At 24.9% G+C, this 15,078-nt stretch overlaps 1 protein-coding gene across 5 annotated transcripts in view; it reads left to right on the top strand.

Annotated features, from left to right (window-relative positions):
• unc-13 overlaps positions 1–15,078 on the top strand; it is a 347,436-nt gene that overhangs the window by 142,823 nt on the left and 189,535 nt on the right. For 2 of the 5 annotated variants that reach the window (XM_067268875.1, XM_067268876.1), the window contains exon 1: positions 93–3,875. The exons of the other annotated variants lie outside the window; for them this stretch is intronic. In XM_067268875.1, the coding sequence (XP_067124976.1) occupies positions 792–3,875 (3,084 nt within the window). In that variant the 5' untranslated portion in view covers positions 93–791. Of the gene's footprint in view, positions 1–92; positions 3,876–15,078 lie in introns of those variants that run through there. 5 annotated transcript variants of the gene reach the window in all.

The raw sequence follows: 15,078 nt of genomic DNA, 5'->3' as shown, positions 1-15,078 counted from the left end.
AGTGATAACGATTTTTTATTAATGAAAGAAGAAATTTTCACATTAGAGAAATCACGATTATCGGATATAGATACACACACACACACATATATATATATATATATATAGAAGAAAGTGTGAACTTAATATAATCTGATAGGGAAATTATTGTCTAAACCTGTTGACTGCTTTAAAAGACGAATAAAGTTAATATTATTCACGAAAAAATGGGAAAAGAGAGTGCGTGTTTGGCGTGTGTCAACGATAAATTGGTAAGAAGGAAGAATTAAAGGAAGCAGTTGTTCCGAATAAAAAACTGTATAAGCAAGGCTGTAAGCCTATTGCGTTTGACAGCTGCGCGAAGGCTCTCTTTGTCTCTGTCCGTACTCCCCCTTGCCTGGGCGTTTCCTACTGGTTGGAGCAAAAGCGATCAATATTTGCGGGTGCGCCTTTCGTTTCTCTCCTGTCTCTTCTCTGTTTCTCACTCATACTGGACACACTGTGTGTGTCTCCCTTGCCGTACGATGGAAAGTGCGACAAATCGGCAGTCGTGGCGACGGTGGACTTATAATGTGTTAGTGGATCTGGGCAATCGGCGCCCGGTCCTTATAAAAGCTGTGATGCGTGCGTTAGCAACAGTCTGCCGTGTTGTATGGAGAAGTGTTGGTGCCATGTTGGTATAATCCGGCCTTGTATCGCTGGTCGATCCATCTCCGAAGTGGACTGCCTAGCAATGGCTACTTTCCGACGAGGGACAAACGAGTGAAGTTCCCATTTGTTTGTGGCTTATATGGTGTTACCGATTACGTGGGATGGACGGGGTACGTAATTTAAAACACTCCGTTTCACCTGATTACTATACTATGTTCAGTGCTCATGTAGAACAGGCCGTGGATGCTTTTATGGAAAGATTAGCTGGTAGGTTAGGCGAATTGGAAGTAGAACTTCGTTATGCTTGGAGAGCTGTGGATCTTCTCTCTCAGGAATATGTCAAAATGTGGGAAAAACTCGAAAGGCTAGAGATTTTGTTATATGAACAGCAAGCAGTTATAACACAGCTTCTGACTGTGATTAAAAATGGTGGTGATGTTCCTGATTTAGATTTTTTGCATGGTGGGTCTGATTCTGTTGCCAGTGATCCCTCTGTGAAAGAAAGGTTGGATCTCAAGCATGTTGTTGACGTGGAATCCAGCGACTTGTCCGAATCCGAGTTGCTGGGCATTTCTGGATATAATTTGGAAGACGATGTACGAGAAAATGATCCGTCTGCCAAATGGAATAAGAGGTGCCTATTATTTTCAAAATATTCCGATATGTCGAGTCGAGCGAGTCCAGATTGGGGTAGTTGTAGTTATGTTAATACGGATTTTCAAATTGATGGAGGAAGGGAGACTCCCAAAGAAGTTTTTACTGCTTCGGATTATAAGATGTACCGAAATGGTTCTCCCTGCATCAGTGAGAAAGATCTTGAAGAACTGGATAGATTGTCGGCTAATTTACATAAAGTATCCACCACCTCGCCAAGTAGTGGGAGTATTCAGGATCTCTGCAGATCTCGTAACATTCATAGCTATCTTGGTAGTCCCTTTAAAAACAAGGAACCAATAGCTACTCAGAATAAAGATACCAATGTAGCTTTATCAGACACAGTTTCTATTTCAAATACTTTAGACAGAAATAAAATACCTACATTTGATAATTATCCAAACATTTCTACATTTGATAGCAGTTTCAAAAGGGATATTGACGTACCCCATGATAGTACAAGCAGAAGAAAATTACCGTCTTTAAGTAATTTTACAAATACACAAATGACAGATATTCATTCTTCACAAATACCAGGAGAAAACAGATTAATTGGTATTCTACAATTATCACCAAGATTGAATAAAAGTAAAGAGACTACTAAGATTGATGAAACCAGTAAGCATCTTGATTTTTCTCCTCATCACAATAGTAATGTTGTGTACAGTGGTATTTCGGAAACAACACAGAATTCTTTAGTGAACAAATTTTCTTCTCCAGTGTCTTCACCTTGTATTTCTCATGTGATGCCAATAGAGGAATTACTTGTAAGTAGTACTACTGCTGATGGTAACTTTGAGATAACTCAACATGCTCTTCATAGTGATTATGGTAAACTTCAAGGTTATCATACACCTTTAACACCTGTAAAAGAGCAAAGTCCACCTTCTGGAAACTCTGAAGAGTTGACAAGCCTTGGTGAAATTCAGTGGACAGAAGACAATCATAGACAACCTGAAGGACTGCCACCAGTTTCATCTTCTGAATCTTTGAGTCCAATTGTTAGTACAACAATAATTCAGGTAGAGGTGCATTCAGAAGCAAAAAGTAAGTTAAATGATTTATCCCAAATAATAAATAAAGCTTCTTATGATCTTGAAGATAAATTAACATATGTTGCCTCTGACAATGCACAATACACTGTTGATAAGACTTATGAAGACATTGCAGAGTTTGATTCTCATGTTGAGGTAGAGAACAGTTATTGTGTTGAAGAATATATATCTACATCAAGTGATGTTCAAAATATTGTTCCAATGGAACAAACTAAAGTAGATGATGAAGCATCATATGTTCAACTGCAACCTGAAGTGCAATGCCTTGACACTTATTTTAATTCTGTGCTACCTCCTCCTTCTCCACCTATGGTTACTTCAACTTCTGTTACTACTAGTCAGATATGGAAATATTCCGATGATAGTAGAATAGAAAGAAACGAATATGACAACACTCCAAATACAAATTATGTTAGCGTTACAACAGCTAGTGAAAGTGAAAAACATACTGAATCTTCCAACATATTCAGTGTTTTGTCCAATAAAATGACAAAAGGTTATCGTATGATGAGTATGCCTACTCTTTTAAGGAGAGATTCAAAAGGTAATAAAACAAAGGTTAACAAAACTTCATCAAAAGATAGCAGTCATTCAGGAAGTACTTCTAGTTTGTTTAGTTTGGGATCTAGTCTTGAAAGTTTGAAATTAAGCCCTAAATTAAAATCTAGATCAAATAGTGTGAAAAGTGAAGGAGGTTTATCATTAACTGAAAAACAAGAAATCGAAGCCAAAAGATTATCAGTAGAAATACTTCCAACTCAACGGAATTCATTTAGTGAACCCAGCAGCGAGCCAAAAATAAATTATTCGCCTAATATAGAACCTACTAACAGACAAGATTATGGATCATCTGATACACTTCAACAGCAGCCATTAGATGATATTGAAAGTATCGATTATCCTCAGCAAGAAATATTTCAGAATCAAAATAATACAGAAGGTTACTTAGAAAATGAAGCTGAATCACAGCCAATACTTGATTCACAAGAAAATCCTGAAGAATCGGGAGCTTTATTTCCTACAGTGGGCGAAGTGAGAAAACATTCATTTAGTGGTCGAGAAAATCTCGGAATTAGCCCTATGGCAGATTTACAAGATACTGCAAATGAGTCAAATGTATCATTTGATTTAAGCTTTCATTCTGTCAGTGATAGCAGACAAAGTTCTATAACACAGACAGAATATGAAAGTTTGGAATCTGCAGAAAGTGTTACACTTACTTGTGCCCAAACAGATAAAGACGGAGTTCCAGTGAAAGAACACAGAGATTCTGTTGGTTCCTCCACTAGTATGATAAGTGGCGAAGATAAAGAGTTAGAAGATAATGTAGTTCATATGTCTGATAATCAGTTCGCAACACCAGGAGATAGTAGTATGGACAAAAGTACTGTAGAAGAAAATGAAGATGCACGAATGAAAGAACTGAAAGAGCAGATGAGTCTTGAAACAAATCAATCTGAAACACAGGACGAAGGTAATGCAACGGAAAAAAGTCCTGGCCAAAAAAATGTGAAGAGCAAATGGATGACTTTAGTGGTCTGTAAATCTTTGATTATTTTTTAAAATTGAAATATAAATATATATATATATATATATATATGTGTGTGTGTATTTTATATTTAGTTTCAATCTTATAATATTTTGAATAATGGTACTTAATTGAGAATCACCAACTGTTAAGATGATAAGCAGTTACTTTTTAATTTAAGAAATAAGGTATACAATTTACTGAATTTGCAACTAATCAACTCTCTTAAAACGGAAATATAGAGTAAATATTATTTAATTATCTATGTATTTGTAACTACATTAGTGTGTTAAAGAGAATTAGTTAGAGAATAAATTTATTAAAAGACTACCTAATTTTATATTATAATTATTTTTAGTTAAATTCTGGTATTAATTATCATACATTATTTTTATTTGAAGAAAGTACAGTTATATAATATTATTCTAGAAATGAATTATTGGTATAAAGTGACATGGATTTAATGACTTTAGTACTCTAGAACATAATTATAGAAATAGTTATATATCAGTTTACATAATAATTTAGTACATAGACTTTGCCTTTAAAAATGAATTAATAATTGCCCTTAGATATTTTTATGAAATTCAAAATAGGACAACATTGAATAACTTTATATGTGTAGTTTAATTGATAATTAATACTCGAAATATGTTAGCAGATTTGACTAAATTAATATGGTAATTACTTTAATTAAATTCAATTTAAAATTAAATTCATTCTTTTTAGAGATATATTCAGTATTAATTACTGGGTTTTATCTTAAATTATTTTAATATATTTAATTAAAAATATACAAAATAAATAGATATAAAGGTTTTAAGAGATAATCCAATTAATTATAGATTAATTATTTTTTCAAAATTGTGATAAAATTAAAAACATATTGTCTGAATTAGAGATAAAATTAAATAAGAGATTTTAATTGTTAAATTAGTTTTATAAACTATAGATTAAATGGAAACAAACTAAATACAGTAGTTCTTTTCAATTATTTTCCAATGATTTTTCTTATATGGTAATAGGTTAGACAAATAAAGGATTTTATAGAACTTTCAATGCTTTGTTCTGCAAATAGACACAATATGTTAGAAATAAGTGATGGATATTTTACTTTCAAATTAAACTTTAAAGTTTTTTTTTAAATGACTAGTAGTTTATCTTCTTTAAAAAGAAAATGAGTTAAAGTTTTACATGTATATATTCAGGTAACGTAACATATTCATAATTTATTGTCTTAGATATTAACTATCAAATATAGATAATTTATATATATATATATATATATATATTTTTTTTACATAAAAGATTAAAATAGAACATTTATTAATAGAGGGGAACGAAATTTAAACTGGATTGTTAACAAGTGTATTTGGCTATGAATCAACATTACTGGATATTTTTATAGTGTAATCTCTCAACATTATTGGAAACTCCTATAAATATTAAATTAGAAAGTTTTTATAAATCAGCTGACTATCTTTGTAATTTTTAAATATATCTTTCATTTTAGTTAGTCTTTTTTAAATCTAGTTGAAGAGTTAGCTTATTTAAGTAATAAGGAAATTGATGTTATATCTATAAACGACTATTTATTAATTTTATTAAATATGCCTTTGATTAAATGAGTGGAAAATTGCATTTTAGAGAATTATATTTTTAATTTTATTTTTCTCAAAAATTACTAAATATATAAAGGTTTAAAATAAATCAGCATTCTGATTATAAATTATATGATTATTTTTAAATTTGAGTTTTTCAATATCGTAAAAATAAGTCATCTAAACTTTATAACTTATATTTTGGAAGCAATTTTTTTGTTTCTTTGGTGGAAATTTACCGTAATCTCAATTTAAAAAAAACAAAAACAATTTTCCACACCTGCTATACACATGATTTAGAAGAGACCAAAAGTTTTATGACTACAGGTCATATTGCTTATATAAAAATGGTGTTTTTTATTTTCTACAAAAATTACATGCTTCATAATATCCACTTCAAGATTTGGCACATTTCATTCGTTATTAATCTCAATTTTATCAGCAGAACAATTTTTTGTAGTTAGGTCAGAACATATTTCTTAGGTAGCATCACATGATCACAAATCATTAACGTATTGTTGAATTTTTATTTTATTTTCTATTCTTAAATTATTGTTATTCATAATTAATTTTCTGTTTATCATCATTAACTTACTATCATTCTGTTTGGCAAAATAAATTTATTTGTGTTCTTGACTACCAACTATAAGTAATTTTGTTAACTGATGACAAATTTGGTAATTAATGAGATGTTATGTTTGGTCTTCTGATTATTCAGTGTATGCTTTTTATCTTTAATAAAATTAATAATGATAAAGTTCTTTACCTTAATTTAATAAATTAATAAAGTAATCTTTATATATGAATAATGTTACATATTTAGTATTATTATAATTTAATACATGAGAAAAGTGTATTATGTAAATTGAACGTTTTTAGAAATTAAAAAAATATATTGACTATAAGATCAACTTTTCTTAAAACAATTTAAGATTTTTTTATTAAAAAAATATAAGAATATAACTGAGGAAAAAAATTTATTCTGTCGTAGCTTTCAGATAAAACAATGAAAATTAATTATTAAAAAAATCAGGTTAAAATACACACTTTATATTGGATATAAAAAATTATGGAATTAGGAAAAAATTGGTATCATTATTCATGTAATAGCACATAACGTAAGTTAAAAATATCATATATATAATAATACAGAACACGTAAAGTAATAAATGAATTTGTTTAAATTATTATTGAATACAAATTATCAAATTGTTTAAATAAATTTGTTAAAATATTATAAAATTTAAAACAATTTTTTGAAGAAATTGTTTTATATTTAAGCATTTTTTAAAAAATATATATTAATAATAATTATTTTGTTGTAGCTTTTATATTTAATATTAATAGTTAATTCTTCTTTAATTCTTTAGGAGAAATTTAATATAAATTATAGTTGTGATAGCTTTGAGTTTTCATTATTAATAAATTAGTTTAGCCTTCTGTTAAACAACTTGATTGTTTTCTATAAAGTATTAATAGACAGTGTTTAATTTTCATTACATTTCTAAAATTGTTAACAAACAAATATGGAAGATAGATTCTATTTATTATTTTTCAGATACTTCTTATTTTTCTATATATATATATATATATATATATATATATATATATATATATATCTATATATAATATATATATATAATGATATCATTAATAAAAGAACTATAACAAATTTAGGTCATAGGTGTCTTTAAAGGAGATTTTGATTAATATTAAAAAAATGAGTTTGTGTTGGGAGTTAGTTGCAGCGTTGTTCTGCTAATTATGTGAATAAAATTATCATAATTAAGGATATTTTGAAAATGAAAATTTATTATTATAATTTTCCTGAGTTCTGTGTTCTGTATCCTTTCTTTAGTTTAAGTTAGCTTCTGGTGTTTCCATTATTCAAGTCATTTAAAATTATCTGATTTCATGTTATGTACAATTTAAAGGATATTTAAGAAAAAGTTTAATTAATGTTAATAAACTGTATCTAGTTCTGATCATTTTTTTTTTTTTGTAAAAATAATTGTTTATTTCTTTTCTTTTAAGCATAGCTTTATATTTGAATTTAAAAAAATAAAATCTACTGTTGATTTAGCATTATTAAAATCAAATGAAACTTTTTAAAATCTGATTTCTGTTTTATCATTTAATAATTGATTTATTAAGATTAGCGAAAGGAAATTTTCTCACTGTTAGTGATAAGAAAATTGAGAAATCATTTTTTAAATTGAGTTTATCTTTCTTATAAATTAATTGTTTTATCAGTTTGTTCCAGTTTTCACAAATAACTTTGTATCTGTTATGAAACTGAACAATGATTATGTATTCAGAATTATATTATCTGAGTATAAATTTAGGGAAATCAGATAAGAAAAGTTTATAGTATAAATTCAATTTTAAGTTTGATTTCTCTCTCGCTGTCTTGGAATTGTTTTGTTTTTTAAAATGTTATATGTTCTTATAATCAGTTTGCTGTAATTGTAAACACTGCAGAGGGTATATAGATTTTTTTTACAATTTTTTATTTGGCTGTTAAAATTGAAATTAGAATGAAGAAAACAAGCAATTGTAAAAATAAAGGCATTTCTGTCATTTGAAATTTAGAAAATTATTCACACCAGAATTTTACTCTGATTATCCTATAATCTTGGTTAAATGAAAAATCATACAATTGGTGTGTATGATATTTTTATGAAAAAAGCTCAAGCTGTATGGCATGTACTACTGTACAGTACATCCTCCACTACAACTTTGGTTTTAATTATTATTTACTGTATATATATAAAGTATTTTTTAATCATAATTTTTTACATTACATCATGAGAATTTATTGTATTTTTTTATTCTGAGAAGTAAATAGTTGTATTCTATTTATTTTTTATTTGAAGAGAATATCATCATCTGGCCAAAATAAAAGTATAAAAATATTATTTTATTAATATTTTTATTAAACATATTATGATAAAATTTTAAAGTAAATGGTTGTTATAAAGAACTAACAACTGTTTATATATGCAATATATATATAATATAAAGTTAATCTATTGCATGTTGCAAATAGAATATACATGTACAGTACTGTGTGTGTGTGTGTGTCTGTATGTGTACAAAATGCAAGATAAAAATATATATATATTATTCCTTCCTTTCTCTTTTCCTCTCATCTCTCTTGCTGATACTGAATTTAAGTTTTGATTATTTTTTAAAGTGTTTTATAACATTATATTACTTTTAAAGTTTAAAGTTAAATTTTTATGAATTTGGTAACAGATATAACATGGATGACAATAAAATGCTTACATCAATTAAGTTATCACAATTTATAAGTTAGTTTTCCAAAACATTATCTTTTATAGTTTTATATATTTTTAAATAATAATTATATTTTATCTGCTCTGACATTTAGCATTGACTAATAAAATTTTTGTTTTAGCATTTTTACATAAGAATATTTTAATATAAAATTAAATCTTTTCAAATAAATGTCTTAAATATTTCTTTTTTTCATATGAGAAAAAGTTATATAAAATAAAAGGCATATAAAGTTTTAAGTGTAATATACTGGTAATAATCTGTCAGATGTGATTTGTTTTATACATTGTATTTTAATATAAAGATAAAGGAATAAATGTTGCAATTCTAGAAAGAATATACTGTATATAAATTATAATTAAAAATATGTTTGTTATATAAAATTACTTTTATTAGTATATTTTTATTTTGTTTAAATATTATGAGCAGTTTCTTGTTAATTTACAAATTTAAATGTTTCTTTAAAAATTAATTATTAAACTTTCTTTTTACTTATATTATAAATTACAATGCCAGATGCTAAATATTTATTAAACATTTATAAAGTTTTAAAAATAATTTAATCGTAATTAAAATATGGAAAAAATTATCATTTTTTGCATATTTATTATATTACAGTATATAGATTATTGTTAGGCCTATATTTTTAATTTAGTTCTTATGTAAGCAAAATTAGATAAATTTATATTTAAACTATAAAAATATATATATGCATTAGATGTTAATTGAAATATATTTGACATTGTAATTACACAAATTGAATCAGACTGTTTATTAGTACTTAAAACTTTCAGTAGAATGTTATTTAATGGTTAAAGTTCAAATTTATAAGCAGAATTACTTGGAATATTCCTTGTTTTTTATGATCAGATTTCATAAAAGACATAAATTTTATCAGACTATAATAAATTATTCACATAATATATAGTAATAAATTTATAGAGTATGGCACGAAAATGATATTTTAATTTCTCTTTCTAAAAAATTTCACAGTTTGATGTATAATGTTTTGTTAAAAAATTTTCTTAAGATTGTACAGAGGTATAAGTAAGGATAGCTTTAAAACTAATATTAGAAGATAAAAGAGTTAAATTGGATAATGCTATCATAAATTCATAAAGTGTGAACACAAGATAATGGCAAACTACTAGAATGTTCAGTTTTAGATTAATTACACAAATTTTATTGAAAAGTAATTCTTAATTGTCATTAGAAATCGATATTCTAAATAAAAGTAGTAGAGATTTATAACAATGAAGTGATGCATAAGTATATTTGATTTTTATGGTATTTTATGTTTAATTTAAAGCAAAGAATTATTTTAAAATTGCCAATTATTCCATTTAAAAGATTTTATTGCGAAATTTATATAAAATAATAATTAATTCTATACTCTACTTTCTGGAATTGATCCTAATAAAAATTTTGTGATAATTATACTCTAAAATTTAATTTTAAAAAACTGTGACTAAAATATTTTTTATGGAAAAATATTTATATAATATAAAAAAATGCTACAATATTCATTATTTAATAGGCTAATATAAAGAATTCAGTATATAAATAAAGAAAAATGTTTGTGATATAAAACTTGATAAAATTGTTACTCTCTAATTACATAGAATATTCATTTCTATCCTATATATTTACCAGTTTAAAAATTTTTGTATTTTAAATACACGAAATAAATAAATAAAAAGTTAAAGACAGTTTTAAAAATAATAATAATAATAATAATAAGTTTAAGAATTAAGAGAATATAAAAAAGTATTTATTACAACAAATTAGAATTGATTTTATAGATTTAAACTAATGTAGCCAACTTGTTCATTGAGTTGAAAGAACTTTTTATTTAGTTAAATTTTTTTACTTTTTTTGGAAAGACTTTAATTAAAGTTTAAACTGAAAAATCAAAAGATAAAGAAAAGTAGGAAAAAAAATTAAGAAAGTTTGGGTTGCTGCCTTTTATATTGACAAAACTAGTTAAACAACAGATAAAAAGTCATTTAATGGATAGATTAAAAGGAAATAGAAATATAAGAAAGTTTTGAAGAAAATTTTAAATATTTCTTTTATTAAAATATAGTATTTTATTGTTTTATTTATTAGTTATTGACATCTATTTAGCATTAAATAAATAAATAAGTTTATATATCATATTTTAAAATAAATAAATTAGGTTCTTGTTTGAAAGCAACTTGAGTTACGCTCTTCATAGTTTATTATATATTTGAATTTTATGGTATATCACCTGTCATCTCTATCTTTCTGGATAAAAGATCAATATTTTTCATTTTTACTTTTACTTTAACATACTCTTTTCCTTCCATTATAATCTAATTTTCTCTGAACCTTTTCTTCAATTATTTTGCATTTGACTTTGTTATAATTTACCTCACTGCATAACTGATATTCAAGATTTCATTATTATTATTTTCTGTTCTTTATATAAGAGGCATTTTATTAGTACCTAATACTTGAATTTTCATTTATTTATAATTGTGTATGTAATTATTATATATAAAATAAAGATACATTTTCACATATTGTTACATACAGCATATATGGACATTTAATACATGGTAAGATTTATTTAGAAACTTTTTTCATCATATATATTTTAAAATAATAGCTTATTTTGATTTTATTAATGTTGCTAATGTTATTTTTTGTCAGTTTAAATCTATTTAAATATACTTATCAGAAGTATCTATTTAGAATTAGTTTATAACTTGTGATAATGATTTTTCAATGGTCATTTGAACTTTGAAAAGTGAATTTCAACAATAACAAATTCTAGATTAAATATCCATAATAATGGAATAAATTGAAACTTGATTGTTTCAAAAGTTTTTCTTCAGCTTCTAATAACTAAGAAAAAAAAATGATTTGAATACAAGTTTTTTTTTAATTCTTTATAGCTGAATAAAATTTACATTTAAGCAATTAAATATTTGTTGTATTGTTTTTTTAAAACAATTTTTTAATTTTTTGTTTTCACTTATTGAAACAGGATAAAGGAAATTCTGTTAGATTTCTTTTCAATTTGCTAATCCATACATCTGTTTTTCATCTCTTATACCATTTCTCAATTTTTTTTCTGGATTTTAATTTGCTTCCTTTTGTTTAATATCTGAAAAAAAATTTTTAAAATCAATGAAGTTGATATTATGTAAATTATAATCAAGAGCAACATCTGCTAATCCACATTGTCTACTTTTTATAGATAAAAATGAATGATATGCAATACATAATCCTTAAATACCTGTTTACTTTATTACTGAATATATTTGTTTACTATTTTATCTTACGTAAATAACTGAAAAATTAAATAAAATGATTTATTCTTAATAATATACTATACAGTTTAGTTATACATATATATTTTATGTAATATTATCATCATTAATAGATTCTTTAGGTAATTATAAATTAAATCTATTACCATATTTTATGGACTATAAGATGCACTTTTTTCTTCAAAAAATTGCTTAAAAATTAAGGTGCGTCTTATAGTCCGTAAAATACGGTACTTCTATTTTTGAAATTACTTTAAATTTATAATAAATACCATTTCCAAATGAATAACTTTAAAATAATTTATTCTGGTTTCATTCTTATATTCTGCATCTTCATATTTTAATATGAAGATGCAGAATATAAATTTAATACTTTTTAAATAAAAAATAATTATTTTATCACTTTATGAAATTTATATCAGCAATTATTATTATTTTTTAATTAAATAAAAAAAAATCCTTTTATATTTAAAACTGGTATTGATGAATTAAAAATATCTTGTAATAGTACATAAAGGTTTGCATTTTTAGTATATATATAAAAATAGTTTAAGGAAGTATTCATGGTTTATTTATTCTGGATCATGAATTACATATTATTCTATAAAAATTTTAATATAAAAAATATGTATCATAGTATTAAAGCAGCCATCTATCCATATTTAAAAATTAAAGTCCTATTTTTGAAACAAAATAAATATTATCAGTGTCATATAATATAGAAAGATCAATAAGGAAAATTTTAAATATTCAGGTACATAAAAATAAATAAAGATTTCAGTAGATTTAAATTATTATTATCAAATTCTATCCTGCATGTTTTATGTTTAACCAACTTATATGATTGTTGGACATTTCAATTGATACAATTTCTGAACAGTCAATACTTAATAAAAAGAAATCATTTGATTGAAAATTCTTGAATGTTTTCTTTGAAAAGTATTCAAAAATGCTGTATTGCACTATTCAAAAGATGATTTTAGTTTGTGGAACAATTTAAATTTTTTTTTTAAATATAGAAATTAATTAATAATTATATCACATATAGAGTTATGTATGCATATGTTGTAAATATGTATTGTATAGTACATAGATACATACATCACACACACACACACATATATATATATATATATAAATTCAGAAACTGCTTGAATTAAGACTAAATTTACATAGAAGTATTCAGTGATTCAGTACTACATTAATACCAACAACTAACTTAACAATGTCAAAATTTTTGTCACAACATTCTTTTTCTTTCTTTCTCTCAACTACTGGGACTTGACAGTCCTTAAAGGATTCAAAGCTATGTATAGGCCTGCTAAGAGGAAAAGACCCCCCCTTTCCTCTTAGCAGGCTCCTTTAGCCCTCCTTTTGTTTTTGAACAAATAAAAAGCATGAATGTCTCTTTATTAATAAAAAGCAGTCTTAAAAATTTTTTTTGTTAGAAAATAACATTAATCTTATAAAGGTAGGAACCATTATTAACACCAAAAAAATTCCCAGTTTACCCTCTTCTCAACAGCCCTAATTGTTTTTATGGAAGTTATAGTTTTCAGCTTTATTCTTGAAATAAAAATTGTAGTTGAAGCTGATTTGAGTAGCAAAGCCATTGGTCATCAAGAGATGAATCTCCCAGAGCTTCCATGCATACTATGAATAAACAAGAGTACAGAAATGAAAGTAAGCAAGCGTGAAGACATGAATAACATGCTGCATGAGATTGCAGAGCAGACAAGTCATTAACACTAACCACAGACAACCAGTCACTCCATCTTTCAATACTTCTATACTTTAAACATCTTCAAAGTTTATTTAGTTTTCAAATATTTTAAAGTAAAATATATATTGAAATTTGTTATTTATATTTTTTATATAAATACAATAAATATATTGATAATATAACATTAAAATGCAAGTATGATAAAGTACTATTTGAAATGTTATACATGTTAATATGTATAACATATTGAAAATTCTTTAATATTTATTCAGTAAACTTGCATTTACATTTATTAAAATTTATATTCTTATTCATTTACTTTGTAAATTTAAAAATATTTTATACTCTTTGATTATAAAATAAAATGAAGTTCTGGTAGTTAATTTTTTAAAAGAACTGTAAATGAATATTTTCCAATTATGTTCTGCTGTCATGAAAATACATTAAAAATGAGCTTTCTCAACAAAAAATGGATATATTTTGTCAGATTATTTAATTTAATGATTTAGAATTTCATATATTTTTTGGGCATGAAATTTCTGAAAGAACAATTTATTAAAAACTGACAAACACAAAAATTCATTCTTCTTTAAGCTCACATTCTTGCTTGACAAATACCAATGATAAGGCATTTAAGTTGTAGTATTAATAATAATTTTATTAACAAAAATATTTTCTATAATTTTAATTGTTATTATTAATAATAAAATAATTATTAGCACTACAATTCAAAAGCCTCACTATTGATGTATGATACTCCTAAAACATTTAAGCATGAACCTGGTTGTTTATTTAGTTTTCCATCAAAATGTTTAGGCCTTAGATATTTAAAGATTTAAATTGGAAAAAATTGAGAGTATATATAATCTTATATTATTATTTTTATATGTAAAAGTTACTATTAACCAAAAATTAAGAATTGTTTAAAACCTTTATTGTGTCCTATTAATTCAGTTCACTTGAATAGTTTAATGAAGATTTTTTAAATAAATTCTCTTATCATATTAGTGCATTCTAATAAAATAATATTCCTCTCATTAAACAGATTAAGAGTTTAAGCTGCTTATTAGCAACAGAAGCTATTTGTGTGATGAAAAAATGGCATTTAGATATGCTTCTGGCAATTACATATTCAAAAATATCTTATTGATTTCTTTTCTGTAAGATATACTAAGCTGAAATATGATTAATGACATAATTTTTATATAATGATTTTTACAATTTTTCATACATTTTCCTACTTTTTTTTATTTTTTTGCAGAATATAAAAATATATATAAAATTTTAA

Source organism: Centruroides vittatus, unplaced genomic scaffold (assembly GCF_030686945.1).
Source record: "Centruroides vittatus isolate TY-2023 unplaced genomic scaffold, ASM3068694v2 contig_341, whole genome shotgun sequence".
Lineage (NCBI taxonomy): Eukaryota > Metazoa > Arthropoda > Arachnida > Scorpiones > Buthidae > Centruroides > Centruroides vittatus.
The sequence above is the reverse complement of the archived record's forward strand: the minus strand, read 5'-3'. Positions and strand labels throughout refer to the sequence as shown.